This window comes from Micromonas commoda, chromosome 7 (genome assembly GCF_000090985.2).
Source record: "Micromonas commoda chromosome 7, complete sequence".
Taxonomy (NCBI): Eukaryota; Viridiplantae; Chlorophyta; class Mamiellophyceae; order Mamiellales; family Mamiellaceae; genus Micromonas; species Micromonas commoda.
In genome coordinates this window covers 432,345-448,664 of record NC_013044.1, presented here as the reverse complement: position 1 = coordinate 448,664, position 16,320 = coordinate 432,345, and the positions used below count along the sequence as shown (strand labels likewise).

At 64.3% G+C, this 16,320-nt stretch overlaps 10 protein-coding genes across 10 annotated transcripts; 4 read left to right on the top strand and 6 right to left on the bottom strand.

Annotated features, from left to right (window-relative positions):
• Positions 1-161: 161 nt before the first annotated feature.
• MICPUN_59930 (predicted protein) lies at positions 162-1,068 on the top strand. The gene has a single exon (XM_002503831.1). It carries the CDS (start codon positions 203-205, stop codon positions 1,019-1,021), a length of 819 nt encoding a protein of 272 aa, XP_002503877.1. The 5' UTR covers positions 162-202; the 3' UTR covers positions 1,022-1,068.
• MICPUN_94662 (predicted protein) lies at positions 1,043-6,767 on the bottom strand (the record flags this gene model as incomplete). Its single annotated transcript, XM_002503483.1, has 3 exons — positions 1,043-5,929; positions 6,282-6,545; positions 6,678-6,767. 3 exons carry the CDS (start codon positions 6,765-6,767, stop codon positions 1,121-1,123), a joined length of 5,163 nt encoding a protein of 1,720 aa, XP_002503529.1. The 3' UTR covers positions 1,043-1,120.
• A 124-nt stretch (positions 6,768-6,891) lies between these two features.
• On the bottom strand, positions 6,892-7,296 carry MICPUN_59928 (predicted protein; the record flags this gene model as incomplete). Its single annotated transcript, XM_002503482.1, has 1 exon — positions 6,892-7,296. One exon carries the CDS (start codon positions 7,294-7,296, stop codon positions 6,892-6,894), a length of 405 nt encoding a protein of 134 aa, XP_002503528.1.
• An 82-nt stretch (positions 7,297-7,378) lies between these two features.
• On the bottom strand, positions 7,379-8,794 carry FUM-2 (fumarate hydratase; the record flags this gene model as incomplete). Its single annotated transcript, XM_002503481.1, has 1 exon — positions 7,379-8,794. The coding sequence occupies one exon, from the start codon at positions 8,792-8,794 to the stop codon at positions 7,379-7,381; it is 1,416 nt and encodes a 471-aa protein (XP_002503527.1).
• A 622-nt stretch (positions 8,795-9,416) lies between these two features.
• On the top strand, positions 9,417-10,394 carry MICPUN_83839 (predicted protein; the record flags this gene model as incomplete). Its single annotated transcript, XM_002503830.1, has 1 exon — positions 9,417-10,394. One exon carries the CDS (start codon positions 9,417-9,419, stop codon positions 10,392-10,394), a length of 978 nt encoding a protein of 325 aa, XP_002503876.1.
• Positions 10,395-10,454: 60 nt separating this feature from the next.
• MICPUN_59925 (predicted protein) lies at positions 10,455-11,838 on the bottom strand (the record flags this gene model as incomplete). The annotated part of the gene is made up of 2 exons (XM_002503480.1): positions 10,455-11,447; positions 11,572-11,838. The coding sequence occupies 2 exons, from the start codon at positions 11,836-11,838 to the stop codon at positions 10,455-10,457; spliced, it is 1,260 nt and encodes a 419-aa protein (XP_002503526.1).
• A 98-nt stretch (positions 11,839-11,936) lies between these two features.
• On the top strand, positions 11,937-12,716 carry MICPUN_59924 (predicted protein; the record flags this gene model as incomplete). The annotated part of the gene is made up of 1 exon (XM_002503829.1): positions 11,937-12,716. One exon carries the CDS (start codon positions 11,937-11,939, stop codon positions 12,714-12,716), a length of 780 nt encoding a protein of 259 aa, XP_002503875.1.
• Positions 12,717-12,787: 71 nt separating this feature from the next.
• On the bottom strand, positions 12,788-14,251 carry MICPUN_59923 (predicted protein; the record flags this gene model as incomplete). Its single annotated transcript, XM_002503479.1, has 1 exon — positions 12,788-14,251. One exon carries the CDS (start codon positions 14,249-14,251, stop codon positions 12,788-12,790), a length of 1,464 nt encoding a protein of 487 aa, XP_002503525.1.
• A 178-nt stretch (positions 14,252-14,429) lies between these two features.
• Positions 14,430-16,176, bottom strand: MICPUN_59921 (predicted protein). Its single transcript, XM_002503478.1, has 3 exons — positions 16,134-16,176; positions 15,868-15,999; positions 14,430-15,719 (listed from the first exon to the last, which is right to left on the bottom strand). The coding sequence occupies exons 1-3, from the start codon at positions 16,138-16,140 to the stop codon at positions 14,899-14,901; spliced, it is 960 nt and encodes a 319-aa protein (XP_002503524.1). The 5' UTR covers positions 16,141-16,176; the 3' UTR covers positions 14,430-14,898.
• On the top strand, positions 14,444-14,901 carry MICPUN_59922 (predicted protein; the record flags this gene model as incomplete). The annotated part of the gene is made up of 1 exon (XM_002503828.1): positions 14,444-14,901. One exon carries the CDS (start codon positions 14,444-14,446, stop codon positions 14,762-14,764), a length of 321 nt encoding a protein of 106 aa, XP_002503874.1. The 3' UTR covers positions 14,765-14,901.
• Positions 16,177-16,320: the final 144 nt, after the last annotated feature.

Below are 16,320 nucleotides of genomic sequence, written 5' to 3'. Positions count from 1 at the left end.
CGCGACGCCACGACAAAATGTACCTTCGTAATCTTACGTGTTTCTGATAAGTCCATAAATTGAGGAGGTGTCCAAACACTGGTGGGGTCTCATCAGAACACGTAGGTGAGGCGCGCATCGAAGCGCCTTCGATCGCGCGTCGCTGACGTCCACCTCGGTCGCGGACGTCGGCTGGGGCGTTTTCCTGGGTGCCGCGACTCTCATGCTCGGCGTCGGCGTGCGGAGAATCGTCAGCCCCGTCAACGCTAACACCGCGATTTCCGAGGGGGCTCCTCCTTCCGTCCTCCCCGTCGGCCGACTGCGACGCGGGTTTCGCTCGGCGACGTGCGGCGGTTCGCTCATCGCCGCCGGAATCGTCACCCTCACCACCCTCACCCTCTCCCGCCGCTCCGTCGCCCCTTCACTCCGCGCGAATCGCGTCTCGTCGATGGCTTCGTCGGACGGCCCCGACGCGGATCGGGAGCGCGAACTGCAGGGGCTCTGGGCGAACGCCTACGACGGATGGATCGACGTCCCCGGCGAGTCCGGCGGCGCGATATACACCCGCCCGGTGGACGCGCCCGGCGGCGTTCGAACCCACGTGCCGTTCCCACCCATCGTCACCGCCTCCCGGCTGTTCGCGCTGACGGGGTTCAACCCGATGGGCGAGGAGCGCCCCATTGCGGAGAATCGAGCCGCGAATGATAAATTGAGAGCCGACATCGAGGCGATGACCCCGGCGCCCAAGGCGTGGTGGCGCGCGTTCGGGTTCGCGCACGACTGGCGCGAGGACGGTTTCGTGCTCGCGTACGAACCGCGGGACGGGGACGCGGGGGAAAAGGCGACGGTGGACCTCGCGGTAAAGTACGGGCAAGGCGCCATCTACGCGTACACGGCGGTGAATAACGCCGCGGGATCGCTGCGCCGGCGGACGGTGCCCGCGGCGATGGGGCAAACGGTCGAGGCGGACGTGGAGGTGGAGCGGTGCGACAGGCCGGGGCTCAAGTTCGCCGATCCCGCGCTGCCGGACGAGGAGTATTAGTATTAGCGAGCGAGCGCGTCGTTGAATGTGAGCTATGATAGTTTTTGAATCGTTCTGTTCGCTATTTTACCGGTAATTCCGCGCGTCGGTTTGGTTCCTTCACTGGTCGCCGTCCGCCTCCGTGGACGGCGAATACTGCGGCGAGGTCGGGGACCTCGTCGGCGCGTCCGCATCGGACAGACCCAAGCTCGTGGGGCTGTACTGCGGCGACGTGGGCGAGTACTGCGGCGACGTGGGCGAGTACTGCGGCGACGTGGGCGAGTACTGCGGAGACGTGGGTGAATACGCCGGTGACGTCGGGCTGTACGCCGGTGACGTCGGGCTGTACGCCGGTGACGTCGGTGAATACGCCGGTGACGTGGGTGAGTAGGCCGGTGACGTCGGTGAATACGCCGGTGACGTGGGTGAGTAGGCCGGTGACGTCGGTGAATACGCCGGTGACGTGGGTGAGTACGCCGGTGACGTCGGGCTGTACGCCGGTGACGTGGGTGAATACGCTGGTGACGTGGGTGAGTAGGCTGGGCTCGTCGGTGAATACGCCGGTGACGTCGGTGAGTACGCCGGTGACGTCGGGCTGTACGCCGGAGACGTGGGTGAGTACGCCGGAGACGTGGGCGAGTACGCCGGAGACGTCGGTGAATACGCCGGTGACGTCGGTGAGTACGCCGGTGACGTGGGAGAGTACCCCGGCGACTGCCCTCCGCCGGCGTGGGATCCGTAATCCGTCCCTTGCGGCGAGAATCGCATGGAATCGTCGAACGGGCTCATGTGCGCGGTCGGGGACAGGAGGAACGACGGGGACATGGCGCCCTCGCGGCCCGGCGTGATGCCGCGGCCGGGGGTGACGCCGACGCCCAGACCCCCCTCCGATAAACCGAGGTCAAGGTCCACCGCCTCCTTGAGCATGTCCTCGTTGAGGTGGAGGCCGAACTCTCCGGTGCCCAGGGGGCAGAACTGCCCGAGCATGATGTTCTCGGAGAGACCGTTCATGCCGTCGCGCTCTGAGAACGCCGCCGCCTCCAGAAGAATGTCCACCGTTTCCTCGAAGGAGCACCGCATGAGCGGTCCAGTCTCCACGCGGTTGATGCCGTGCCTGGTGATGGACATGAGGTGTCCCCGATAGGTCATCACCTCGACGAGGATGGCGAGGTGGCGGTAGTTGACGTACGAGCCGTCGAACTCGATCACGCCGCGAAGCTCCTTGAGCAGCGTGTTTCGCACAGCCTCGATGCCCAGCACCTGGATCACCTCGATGAGGTGGTTGGACGTGGTGCGCGTGAAGTCGACATCCTCGTGGTTCATAACCTCCAGGAGGTTGACGCCCTCGGTGTCGAGCATCCACTCGCTCTTCTTGGTGAACGTCTCGGTGACCGGGTCCAGGCCCATCACGTTCGCCTCGCGGATGAACACCTTCTTGATGTCGGGGATACCCCGCAGCGCCAGGTTGGTGAGCATCTGCGACTCGAGCTTCTTGAGGAAGACTTCGTCCTCGGTGGTGGACGGGCCGGCTTCCTTGTCTCCCATCTCGTTGTCCAGCAGGCGAATTCGGAGGATGAGCTTCTCGGAGTTGTCGTCGTTGAATATGCAGGACAGATCCTCCTGGAAGTCCTGGTTGATGCGCTCGGCGATGTCCGCCATCAGCAGTTTCTTGTCCACCATCATCTCGCGGTTCAGCTCGATGCGGAGCAGCCACGGGGACATCCGGCTGGGATCCACGTCCTCATCCGGCATCTCGTAATAGGACCTGACAAACTCCTTGTCCTCCTCGATGACGGTATCCGTGGGATCGGGATCGTACCAAACCTCAGAGGCGGCGGCGACGGAGTGCAGGGTGGTGTACTCGAGGATCGACTGGACGTTCTTGGCCATCGCCCTGTCCCCGGCGAGATCCTTGCGCAGCGCGACGGTGAGCGAAGGCGTCTTGATCTTCTTGGCGATGTTGATGAGCTCCTTCAGACGGGGCACACCGAGCGTGACGTTCTTCGCGGAGACACCCGCGAAGTGGAAGGTGTTCAGTGTCATCTGCGTCGCGGGCTCGCCGATGGACTGCGCGGCGACTGTGCCGATGCCGTCGCCCGGGGGCGCGAGCGCAACCTTAAACCTCGACTCAACCTCGCCGATGACCCAGTTGAACGCCGCGGGGGAGAGCCTAAACTCGCTCATCACCCTCTTGGCGCTGAGCGTCGATCGCACCAGCGCAAAGAAGAGGATGGTGGCGTTTCTCTGCGCCTCGACCGAGAGCGCGTCGCGGCCGGGAACGACCACGAGACCGTTGAGCATGGACTTGACGCTCTCGATGACGTGCACAGCCTGTAACTCCTCGCCGCCCCGCGACCCTCCCGAGGACGCATCCTTCACCTTTCGATAGTTGTTCTGCGCGTTCCAAATGATCCGCTTGAGGTTTACCGGCAAGTGCACGTTCTGGTCGCCGGTGCTCATCGTCCGCCTGAGCTCCTCCCGGTCCTTGAGGAGCCTCTCCCACTCCTCCTCGAGCAGGGCGCGCTTCTCCGCGGAATTGGCGAGGTCGTTCACCTGCGCCTCCGACATCCACCCGCGGCCAAAGCCGGGTTCGTCGGGGTCCATGTGAAACCGCTTGCGGAACTTCTCCCGCGAGTCGCGCAGGGTGTCGATCTTCTGGGACTCGACGTACGTGGCGTCCATGCCGTCCTCGCCGTAGAGAAACTGGATCACGTCACCCGCGCTGTTCCGCACGGTTCCGTCGTATTTCACGATGATGTCCTCCATCGCCTTCACCAGTCGCCTCTGGATGTAACCCGTCTCGGACGTCTTTACCGCGGTGTCGATGAGACCCTCGCGACCGCCCATGGCGTGGAAGAAGAACTCCTGCGGCGTGAGGCCGCGCAGGTAGGAGTTCTCGACAAACCCGCGAGCCTCAGGGCCGAGGTCGTTCTTCGCAAAGTGCGGCAGCGACCTGTCGGTGAACCCGAACGGGATGCGCTTACCCTCGACGTTCTGCTGGCCCACGCACGCGATCATCTGCGAGATGTTGAGGAACGAACCCTTGGAACCGGCCGTCACCGTCATCTTCACGTTGTTGGTGTCGTCGAGCGACGTCTGAGCCGAGTTACCCGCGTTGTCGCGCGCCTTGTTGAGAATCTGGTTAACCTTCTGCTCGAACGACTGCTGCGCGGTCATGCCGGGCTGCATCTCCAGCTCGCCCCTCTGGTAGATGGCGACAACCTCCTTCACGTCGGACTTGGCCTTGGTGATCGTGTCGTTGATCGTCTGCATGGTCCTGTCGTCGGCGATGGTGTCGGAGATTCCAATCGTGAAGCCGTAGTGGAGGAGCCAGTAGTTGAGGAGCCACTGCACCTGCGAGACAAAGTCGCGCGCCGCGGTGGGGCCCCACTCCTCCCAGATGGTGTGGATCAAACCTCCACCGCCGCTGCCCATCGATTTCTTGCACATGATGCCGGTGATGAGCTCGCCGCGTTCCACTCGCACGCCGACGTCATCCACGGAAAAGTCCATGTCGTCGGCGTCGCGTGCCCACGCGGACGTTCGGATGACGTTGACGTCGGGGGTGAACATGGAGAACACCTGCTTGCCCGTCCACAGGGGCTCGGGCTTGATGATGGCCGGTTTCGGCACCTTGCCATCCCAGTTGGTGTGCCACATGAGGATGTTCATGAAGACGTCCTTCGTGATGAACGTGTCGCGCTTGGTGATCAGGCGGCACGCGAGAAGCGTGTCCTGCACGATCGCCATCACCGGCTTGTTCGCCTGCGGGGACACGATCATCTTCGGCACCATCATCAGCTCCTGCACCTCAGCGCGCGTCTCCATGCTCTGCGGCAGGTGCATGTTCATCTCGTCGCCGTCGAAATCCGCGTTGTACGGCGGCGTCACCGAGATGTTCATCCGAAAAGTGGAGTAGGGCATGATCCGAACCCTGTGACCCATGATGGACATCTTGTGCAGCGACGGCTGACGGTTGAAGAGCACGCAGTCGCCGTTGATCATGTGCCTCTCCACCTTGTACCCGTACTCGAGTCGCTTGTCGCTCTCGCGTTTCATGAACCGAAGGTCCAGGCGCTGGCCATCCTCGCGGATGATGTACTTGGCCCCAGTCTCGCCCGGGGGCGGGTGCGGGCCGTTCTCGACGAGCTTACGCAGGCGCTCGATGTTGTACGGGGTCACCGTCTCCGGGTAGGTCATGTTGAGAGCGATCGACCACGGGACGCCGAGCTCGTCGAGCATCAGGTTGGGGTCGGGCGTGATCACCGTGCGAGCCGAAAAGTCAACGCGCTTACCCATCAGGTTACCACGAATGCGACCAGCCTTACCCTTGAGACGCTCGGAGATTGACTTGATGGGACGCCCCGAGCGCGTCAACGCCCGGGGTTGACCCGCCACCGTGTTGTCCATGAAGGTCATGATGTGATACTGCAGCAACTCGGTGAACTCCTGCACCACGTGCTGCGGCGCGCCGTTCTGCTCCTGCCGCTGCAGGTTCTTGTTCGTGCGGACAATCTCCATGAGCTTCACCGTGAGGTCATCCTCCGACCTCGTGCTGCTGTCGAACGCCACGGACGGGCGCACCGGGTGCGGCGGCACCGGCAGCGCCTGGAGCACAAACCACGAGGGATGCGCGTGCTCGGGGTCAAAGCCGAGGATCCTGCAGTCCTCGTCGCTGATGTTCTTGAGGATGTTCAGCGCCCTCTCCGGGGTGATCACCTGCTTACGCTCGCCGCCGTCGGGAAGGTAGTCGTCCTCCTCGAGCTTCTTGAACTCCGCGGTTATCTTCATCCCCTCCAACCGGTATTGCGGCTGGGGGGTTCCGGTGGCTGGGCAGATGGTCTTCGTCTTGCACGCATCCGTGAACTTGCGCAGGCGCTGCTTGTTGTTCTTGATGCGCATGATCTGCGCGAACTTGGGATCCTCGTTCTGCGGTGGGGTCGAGGGAAGGGCGAGGCGGGTGAGTCGAGCGCGGCTGGGCGGCGGCGACGGGCCGATGCGCCTCGGTGGAAAAATAGTCTGCAGAGGGAGCGTCTGTCGCTGAGCGGCGAGGGGAACGACGCGGAGCGGCGCGTTACGGGGGCACCGCGCGCGGCGAATATCGCACTCGGGTCACGTGGATCGCGCATCGACCCGCGCGGCGCCGTAAAACCTCCGCTCGCGCCCTCGCTCGCCGTGATCGCGCTCGCGATCCAAGGCGCGAAAAAACCTATGGGAACCAGTCAGGGCGAGCGGGGCGGCGGGCAAAAGATCCAGCCAGCGTGGGTGTCTTCGCGCGCACCTTGTCGATCATCAGCTTCGACGAGGAGAACCCCACGCATCGCAGCACGCTGACGACGTTCTTGATGAACCCGTAGTGAAACACCGGCTTGGCCAGCTCCAGGTGCCCGAAGTACCCGGGCGTGTCCGTGCTGTTCATGCCGTCCGTCTCGCACGCCATCGCGCGGTCCATCGTGCCCATCCGCGGGTCGCTCAAGCCGCCGCGCTTGGGCCTGCCCTTCTCGTAGGTCTCCGCCGTCTCGATCTCGCACACCGACATCTTCCTCTGTTGAACGAGAGTACGGGGGGAATGAGGCGCTCAGGGGGACGGTCATCGAAGGAGGACCCGGGAGGAACCCTCAACCCTAAAGTTTTGGCGGGCGGTGGCGAGGGCGGGTGATCGAATTGGGGGACGCACGATCTCATCGGGGCTGAGCACGCCGAACTGCACCGCCTTGACGCGCCGAAGCTCGGCGGTCGAGTGCGGGAACCGATCGATCACCGACATGGCGAGTGAAGGGTGAAACTAGGGAGCGTACGCCCGACCCTCGTGGGCTGTGCGACCCACAGAGTGCCCGGACGACTGGCCGACGTCGCCGTGTGTCCACACGAAAATTTTCCGTGATCGAGTTTCAACGGGTCGACTTTGGTTTCGAATGGGTAAATTTCATCGACTGCTTCTTTTTTTCAAAGATAAACTCGACCGATGCGTTTGGGATTTGATCGTTACAAATGAACAGCCGCGTGAAGTTCGCCGAGATGGTGCGGCAGCGGCGGCGGCAACTGCTGCTTCTAGTGCAACGAATGTTGCTTCGTCGTGGAAGCAAGGCGGGAATGCAATCTGCATTCGTTGCACGAACATGACAAAACAGCAGTTGTCGCCGTAGCTCGGGCAACTTGCGCTCGCGTCGCCGGCAGCCGCCGCTTCCCGTGAGTCGACTTTTACGTTGCTCCACGACGTGCGCGATGCGTCGAACACCAAAACAACGCGCACGCACGTCGTGGAGCGAACGAATAGGGATGAGTTCATTAGTCATCTTCAAGTCGACTCACGATGAAGCAGCGGATGCCGAGGACAGTATCAGCATTTAAGTTGCCAGAGCCCCGCGAACCTGTACGTCACAGCCTGGACGACGACGCCAGCGCCAACCCCGCGTGTCCCGCCCCCTCGCCCTCCGGCGACGTCATCAGTTCCGGCCTCACCCACTCGTCGAACTGCGCCGCGGTGAGAATCCCGAGCGAAACTCCCGCCTCCTTCAGCGTGGTCCGCTCTTTGTGCGCCTTTTTCGCAATCTTCGCAGCCTTGTCGTACCCGATGTGGGGATTGAGCGCGGTGACCAGCATCAGCGACGAGCGCATGAGCTCGTCTATGCGCTCGAGGTTGGGCGCTATACCCCGCACGCAGTTCTCCGCGAACGAGACGGACGCCTGCGAGAGGAGCTTGATGCTCTGGAGGTTGTTGAACGCGATGAGGGGCTTTGCGACGTTGAGCTCAAAGTGAGATCCCGCGGCTCCGCCCAGGGTCACGCCCATGTCGTTGCCGACAACCTGAGCGCATACCATCATCATCGCCTCGCACTGCGTGGGATTGACCTTACCGGGCATGATCGACGACCCCGGCTCGTTCTCCGGGAGGTTGAGCTCGCCGAGGCCCGCGCGGGGGCCGCTGCCGAGCATCCTTATGTCGTTTGAGATTTTCAACAGCGAGAGCGCCATCGTCTTGAGCATGCCGGACAACGCCGCCTGCGCGTCGTGCGCCGCGAGGGACTCGAACTTATTCGGCGCGGACACGAACGGCAAGCCGGTGAGGACCGATATCTCCTGCGCCATGAGCTCCGCGTACCTCGGGTGCGAGTTGAGGCCGGTACCGACAGCAGTGCCGCCGATGGCCAGCTCGGTCAAGTGCACCATCGCCGCCTTGGCGCGGAGCAGCGAGTTGCGGAGCTGCTGCGCGTATCCGCCGAACTCCTGGCCGAGGGTGATGGGCACCGCGTCCATCAGGTGCGTCCGACCGATCTTCACGATGCTCTCCCACTCGCGAGATTTCTTATCGAGCTCGTCCCGTAGCAATCGCAGAGCCGGGACCAAGCCCTCCTGCACTTCGTACGCCGTCGCCACGGACATGGCCGTCGGGAAGGTGTCGTTGGAACTCTGCGACATGTTGACGTGGTCGTTGGGGTGCACCGGGTCCTTAGATCCCACGACGCCGCCGAGCATCTCGATGGCTCGGTTGGATATGACCTCGTTGACGTTCATGTTCGTCTGCGTGCCGCTGCCGGTTTGCCAGACGACCAGGGGGAAGTTATCGTCGAGCTTACCCTCGATGACCTCGCGCGCCGCGACGCGTATCGCCTCCGCGCGCCTGGAGTCCAGCTTGCCGAGGCGCTCGTTGACGGTGGCCGCGGCGTGCTTGACGATGGCCAGAGCGCGGAGCATCTCCATCGGCATCTTCTCGCCGCCGATCTTGAAGTTCTGGAGCGAGCGTTGCGTTTGCGCGCCCCAGTACTTGTCGGCGGGGACGCGGACGACCCCCATGGTGTCGCTCTCCTCGCGGAAACCCGCGGCGCCCGCGCCGTCGCCCGCGTCGCCGTAGAGATGCTTACCATGGGGCACGACTCGACCGCTCTGCGCCACGCCGTCGGGCTTCATGAGCTCCAGCAGCCTGGAGCCCACGCCCACATGGTGTTGGTGTTGTTGCGCGGGCATTTGGGGGCTTTTTTAACAAATTCGGGGCGCGTCCCGACAGGAGGAGGTGTCGTCTTGAGGTCTGCACGCGCGGTTTCGACGCGGTTCGCGCACGGATGTGGCGATGCACCTCGCTCTGACGTTCACGTCGCGAGCGATACCGAGACCGGGGGGTCAGTTCCCGTGCCCGGCGTCTCCTGTTGTGTCCCTCGGAAACTGCGCTTTATCTGACGCGGATTCCCACGCGGATTGAGAGATCGTCGAACCGCCGGTCGTTGTCAGATCTATCGGATTCGCCGCCGCCACCCGTCGCACCACTTCGACCCGCGCAGTCACGTGCATGCTCGCCGCAGCCGCACGCCTCTGCCTCCGACCGAACCTCCCCAAGGTTCTCCGACCCACCCTCACCCAGCACTCGTTCCCCGGCGGACGAGCCGCCCTCTCGCGCGCGTATTGCATGAGCACCAAGCGGATGGCGCCAACGAAGATCGGGACCCACGACGGGTCGTTCCACTGCGACGAGGCTCTCGGATGCTACCTCCTCAAACAGACCAAGCAGTTTCGCGAGGCTGAGATCGTCCGCTCCCGGGATCCCGAGACCCTCGGGGCGTGCGACATCGTCATCGACGTCGGCGCCGTGTACGAGCCCGAGAACAATCGATTCGATCACCACCAGCGCGGCTTCGAGGAGATCTTCGGCCACGGCTTCGTCACCAAGCTCTCCTCCGCGGGCCTCGTGTACAAGCACTTCGGCCGCGAGATCGTCGCCACCACCTTGGCACTGCCGGAGTCCGACCCCATCGTGGAGAAGATCTACCTCAAGGTGTACAAGTCCTTCATCGAGGGAGTCGACGGGATCGACAACGGCGTCAACATGTACGACACCGACGCGCCTGCCAAGTACTCGGACAACACCGGACTCAGCGCCCGAGTGGGGAAGCTTAACCCCGCGTGGAACGAGGACAGCTCGCCGGCGACGCAGATGACCCAGTTCACCAAGGCTGTGGCGCTCACGGGCTCGGAGTTTGACGACGCGGTCAAGTACTACGGCCTCTCGTGGCTCCCGGCGCGGAAACACGTCGAGCAAGCGCTGGACACCGCAAAGGAGGTTCACCCCTCGGGCGAGATACTGAAGCTGCCGTGCTACTGCCCGTGGAAGGACCACCTGTTCGAGCTCGAGGCGGAGCGCGGCACGAGCCCGCTGCCCAAGTACGCTCTGTACGAGGACGATAAGGGCAACTGGCGGATCCAGGCCATCCCGCTGATGCCGAGCTCGTTTGAGAACCGCAAGCCGCTGCCGGCGGCGTGGCGGGGGATCCGGGACTCCGCGCTGGACGAGCTGAGCGGGATCGAGGGGTGTATCTTCGTGCACGCGGCGGGGTTCATCGGGGGAAACAAGACGTACGAGGGTGCGCTCGCCATGGCCACCAAGGCGTTGACCATGGACTGAGTGGTGGGGTAGAGATCATATTTCGGTGTAAACTTCGCTTAGCCTCTCGAGCGGAGGTTCTTATTCTTCCTGCCCTCCTTCTCCTTCCTGCCCTCCTTTTCCTTCCTGCCCTCCTTTTCCTTCCTGCCCTCCTTCTCGGTCGACGGGCTCGGTCTCCTTCTTCAACAGCCACTCGTCGTACGCCGCCTTTGCCTTTTCGTACAGCTCCTTCTCCTCCTCGAGCTCTCTCTCCGCCGCCTCGCGGTCCTGCGTCGCGGCCGCGACCTTCCGTTCCATCTCATCCTTCATGCGTTTGTGCCGCTCCTGCGTCTCCTCGTTTTGTTTGTTCAGAGCGTCGATTCGGTTCTGCAGAAACTCGCACGTCGCCTTGTGCACCGACTGCTCCTCCTCGATGAGCGCCTCGGCCTCGGCCACCTGGCGCTCCAGCTCGGAGATCCTCTGCCGCGCCAGCTGCGACTCCTCGTCGCCTTTTCCCTTGAGATCCGCCTCCAAAAACCGGAGCTCGATCGCGTTCGACTTGAGCTTGGCCTGAATCTCCCTCTTCAGCGCCTCTATGGTGGCCGCGGTCTCCTTTTCGGCAGCCTCCATCTCCGCCTTCTTCTCCTCGAGCGACTTCTCCTGCCCCTCGCTCTCCCCCTCGCCCTCGTCCTCGCCAGCCTCCGCGACGGCGGCTTCCTCCGCCGCCTTCGCCGCGTCCATCTCGGCATTGAACGCGTTGAGCGAGGGCCAAGTCCCGTCGCGCTCCACGTCTTCGATGATGCTGCACATGACCGTCATGCCCCGTGCGATGGCCTGTTGCGTTGCCAGGATGCTCGCGTTGACGTCGGGGGTGCCCTTGAGGTTCGCGCACAGCTCCTCGGTGACGGCGCGCATCTGCTCGGCGACTCGTAGCGATTCCTCCTTGTTTCTCGCCAACGCGTGCGCCATCGGCAGGTCCGCCCTGTTGATCTCCTCGCGCTCGAGCAGCAGGGCTTGGAACCGTTCCTCGAGCTCCGCCTGACGATTCATGATGGCGCTGATGGTCTCGCCCTGCGCCTTGGAGAGCTCCTCGGCCTGGGGTCGCGGACGGTGGGGTCGGTGGGCTCGGTCAGCCAAATCCGGCAACATCGCGCGACGGGTGTGGGTCGGGGCGATCGGGGCGGGTCAGTGAGGTTCGCGCGCGGGTTCGTCGTCTCACCTGTTCCTCGGGATCCACCTTGAGCTCCTGCAGCAGCTTGAGACGCTCCACGCCTTCGCCGATGACCAAGGACACCACCTTTCGCTCGAACGGCGAGAGCCTGTGAAAGACCTCGCCCGTCCGCGGGTCGACCCAGGTGTCGTTCTCGTCGGGCTCCGCGACCGCCGCCGCCTCCCCTCGAGCGCCGTCGTCCCCATCGAGCGGAGACGACGCTTCGTTATCGAAGCTCAGGTGACGCTCCTGCGCGTCCGTCTCGACGTCGGTCATGGCGAGCGAACGTCTCGCGATTCGTGCTGTGGGTGGGGCACGATTCTGTTTGGTTTTTTGAAGCAACAGAAGCTGCGAGGTGACTCGGCATTTTCACGATGCGCACCCTCGCGTGCCTCTTGCTCCTCCTCGCGTCGCTGACGCCGGTGGGAGCGAACTATGGTACATCCCCGTACAGTCACATGCACTACCCCCCGTACGGCACGCGGAGGGACCCCGACTTAGAACCCAAGCCGAAACCCAAGCCCAAGAAGCCGCTCGACCTGAAGATCATCGACACCGCGAAGTGCAAGCCGCTGGGATTCGGCGAGGGCATCGGTCCCGCGTGCTCCGACTGCGAAACCTTGTTCGAGTTTGTCAAGGACGAGGACCTGGCGTCCGCGACGCAGCTGGTGGAGGAGTGCCGCGAGTGCTGCTTCATAGACCGCGACCCAAACATCAAGTACGACCGCTGCGAGCTGCTGGTGGACCAGATGGCGCTCATGTACGGGCAGCACGGGGGCGTGCGAGAGTTCATCGAGGACCACGCCAAGCCGTACCTCGCGAACGGGAGGCTGGAGATCAGGTTCGTAAACGGCCAGAGGACGGAGCAACCGGAGATGAGGTTCTACGACGGGGACGTGGAGCACCCGGAGGAGCGGGTCATGCTGTGGCTGGCCAAGCAGCCCGGGTGGGGATGGGAGAGCATACAAAAGTACGTCGAGGGAAAGACCAAGTCGGGGCCCGAGGCGGACAAGGTTCGAGCCGATTACAAGGCGGGGATAAAGCCGAAGAAGGCGCGGCGGAAGAAGAGGAAGGCGAAGGCGAAGGCGGGCGGCGGGACGAAGAAGAAGAAGGGGGGGTTCTCGTCAATCTTCAGCCGCAAGGACGAGCTGTAGGCGGAAACCCTCGCTTCGACGGAGTTTACCGATATGATAAAAGTCCGAACAGAATCACGTCTCGGCGGCTGTCAGAGCTCGCCCGCCTTGGCCGCGATGGCCTCGCGAATCGCGCGCACGAAATCGCTCTTCTCCGCGCAGAGCTTGCACGGAATGTCGTGCGCGCTCAGGATCGCCCGGAGCTTCGAAACCTTCATCTTTCCGTAATCCGCGCCAGGGTCCAACTTTGCTCCCGACTTCGGATTCCGCTTGGCCCCCCGGCACGCCGCGCCGTCCTTGAACGCGTCGAGCCACGCGAGCACCTTATCCGGCAGCATGCCGTGCGACACCTCGCCGGTGTACGCCACGGTGTGGTCCGCGTCCCCGCCGCACACCGCGATGAGCGCCGGGAACTGTCCGAGGTCAAACCTGAGCGCCAACGCCTCGTTTCGCGCTCGAGCCTCCGCAAACGCGACTCGTCCTTTGGCGGTGTAGCTCGCAACCTTGAGCCACGCGGGGGTCTCCACCTGATCGCTGAACAGGATGACGCACGCGCCGTCCTTGGCGTACTTGGCGTTGACGCAGTCCCCCGCGAGGAACTTGTCGAGGCTCTCCGGCTTGCGCAGGTTGGCGATTGACGCTGGGAGTTGCTCCAGCGCCCACTGCTTCAGCGACGCGAGATCTCGCTCGCCCTCGTACGCGGTGGACACCCCGCCCTTCTTGACCTTGATGGTGGGATACGAACCGACGCTTTCCATGCCGCAGAGCCCCTTCTCCTTCTCGCAGTTGACCGCGCCCACCTTCACGAAGCCTTTGAGCTCCTGCGCCAGGCGCTCCCAGGTGGGCTTGAGCTGCCGGCAGTGCCCGCACCACGGGGCGTAAAATTCCACCAGCCACACGTGCTTGGCGTCGGTGCCCGGGAACTTGTTCCGCCTCAGGTTCTTCACGGCGCTGTCCTTGCCGTACAGGTTATCCTTGGGCTGCTCCTGCTGCTGGTGCCCTCCGCCGCCGAAGCCCTGCCGCCCGCCGCCCGCGCGCCTGCGCCCGCCGCCGCCGCCGCCGCCCATGCCCGCGAATGGGTCCTCCCCGCCGAACATCTGGTTGAATATGTCGAAGGGATCCCGCGCGCCCCCCATCCCCCCGCCGCCACTGTTGAACTGGAACGTGAACTGTTGGCGGCCGCCGCCGCCTCCGCCGGGGAATCCGCCGAATCCACCAGGGAAGCCTCCGCCCATCCCCGCGAAGGGGTTCGCGCGCGGATCTTGGCCGGCCTCGGCCTGACGCACGCCGTCCTCGCCGTAGTCGTCGTAGATCTTGCGTTTCTCCGGATCGGAGAGGACGTCGTAGGCGTGGGAGATCTCGGCGAACTTGTCCTGGTCGCCTCCCTTGTCCGGGTGGTGCTCGAGCGCGAGCTTGCGGTACATCTTCTTCACCGTCCGGTCATCCGCGCCCCGGTCGATGCCGAGCACCTTGTACAGGTCCTTGCCCGCGGCGTCGACCCCGCGAGCGACGCCGCCCGCGAGGAGGGCGAACGCAAAGAGAAGGACGAGTCGCATCGTTCTCGGTACGCGGAACATCCTCGCCGGTCGCTCTGGACGCGCGCGAGCGCTACTGCGCGTCGACGGAGATCTTCGATCCGTGACGTTTTTTGACCAATCAGGAGGCAGCGTGCCCGGCGATCTTCCTCCCTTTTTCACTGGCGAGGATGAAGGGGTTCATCACTTTTTGATACACCGCCGTCGAGCGCCATGCCCGTCGAGACCATCGAGAACGTGGCCACGCTGACCGCCAAGGCTAACGTCTACTTCGATGGCAAGTGCATCAGCCACGGGTTCGTCACCGCAGACGGCCAGAAGCAGTCCGTGGGCGTCGTTCTCGCCGCCGAACTGACCTTCACCACCGGCGCTGCCGAGGTCATGACCTGCGTCGGAGGCTCGTGCGAGTACAGGCTCAAGGGCACCGAAGCGTGGGTGAAGCAGGAGGCGGGCGACGCGTTCTCGATCGAGGGAAACAGCTCGTTCGACATCAAGGTCGCGGATCAGTACCACTACATCTGCTCCTACGCCTGAGCGACGGTGCATCGCCCTCGCGCTTCGCTTTCGTCAGGCAACGAAGTCGTTGCTGCCACCCTTCCTTTGCGTTATTGGTTTAGTCGCGCGGCGCGTTTCGTGTTTTGAATTCGATGAGAGAGTCTATGGAAGAATCAGTCGCCGCCGCCGTCGGCGTCGCCCGCGCCGTCCCACGCGCCCTCCATCCCGCCTCCCATGCCGGGGCCCATCATCCCGCCCATCCCCGGCGGCGCTCCCATCATCCCGCCGGGACCGACCCCCGGCAGCCACTTGGGCCTCGGCGGAACCTTGTATCCCAGCAGCCGCAGCACGAACCTCGCGAGTTCGCCGTAGAGCAAACCCGCCCTGTCAAGCAGCTGAAGCATGGCGGTCATGAAGAAGTGCATCGCCTGCGCGTTCTCGTCCACCAGCCACGACATCTTGCCGGCGAACATGACAACCCCGCTGAGGCTTCGCAGGATCCGCTGCCACGCGGTGGGGGGCGGGGTCGGGCCGTTGGGGTCGTTTGGGCCCATCGGTCCCATGCCCATGCCGGGGCCCATCATCCCGCCCATGCCGTACCTCTGCCCGTACATGCCCCCGCCGTACATGCCCCCGTAGCCGCCGTAGCCGCCGTAGCCCCCCATCCCTCCGTAGCTGGATCCGTAGCCGCCGTAGCCGCCGTAGCCCCCCATCCCTCCGTAGGTGGACCCGTAGCCGCCGTAGCCGCCGTACGATCCAACGCCGCCGTATCCACCGTATCCCCCGTAGCCGCCGCCCCCGTACGCTGTGGACCCATACGCGGATCCGTAGCCGCCGTAACCCGCGCGGCCGTAGGTTCCCGCGCCAGCTGTGTAGGTTCCCGCGCCAGCTGTGGCTGTGGAAGCCGGGTTTGTCACCGCGGTTCCCTGCTCGCGGTACCTCGCCGGCGGCGGCGGGGTGGTTCCCGTGGGGTTAGATGCCGTCGGTACCGGCGCTGTGGGAGATGGGGAGGCAAGCGGGTCGAGGGGAGGGTGAGACGGGGAGCGCGGGTGGGGTTCGGTTCGTCGGCGCGTGGGCATAATTGCGGGAATTGCGGGCGCACAAAACGCGGGGGGGGGTGGTGATGGGGCGCGGGGGCGTACCTGACGGGGCGGATCCCGCGCCCGGGACGTCCCAGGGTTTCGGCGCGTCTCCCGGCGCCGCCGGAGTGGATGCGGAGACGCTCTCGCCCGTCGCGGCCGCGCGCTCCCAAGGTTTCGGGGGTGGGGGTGCGCCTGCGGTTGAAGGGTTGGGATCCGGTAAGCTCTGAGGGGCGCTCGGCGGTGGGCGGGGCGGGGGCTGCTCGTATCGGGGAGCCCGCCTCGGCGCGAGCGTGGGTTCGAAAGTCGCCGAGAGGGGAGTCGCGCACCAGACATGCTCGTTTCCTGACCGATCCGACCTCGCGAGTCGCGCGCGGCGGAGAGTGCCTCGCCGGCGGTCGAAGGCACCTCACCTGAGATAACCGAGGCCGCGCTTGTTGAGTGGCTGCTCACACTCTGCAGGAGGACGTGAACGGAAGGGTCAAAGACCCGCATTCTGATCGACGCGCGTCGGCA

Excerpts from the sequence above, each read along its gene's own strand:
- MICPUN_59930 (XM_002503831.1), top strand. The coding sequence starts at position 203 with ATGCTCGGCGTCGGCGTGCGGAGAATCGTCAGCCCCGTCAACGCTAAC.
- MICPUN_59921 (XM_002503478.1), bottom strand. Across the intron at positions 15,720-15,867 it reads CGCGGGATCCGCCCCGTCAG|CGCCGGTACCGACGGCATCT; the intron begins GTACGCCCCCGC and ends CATCTCCCACAG.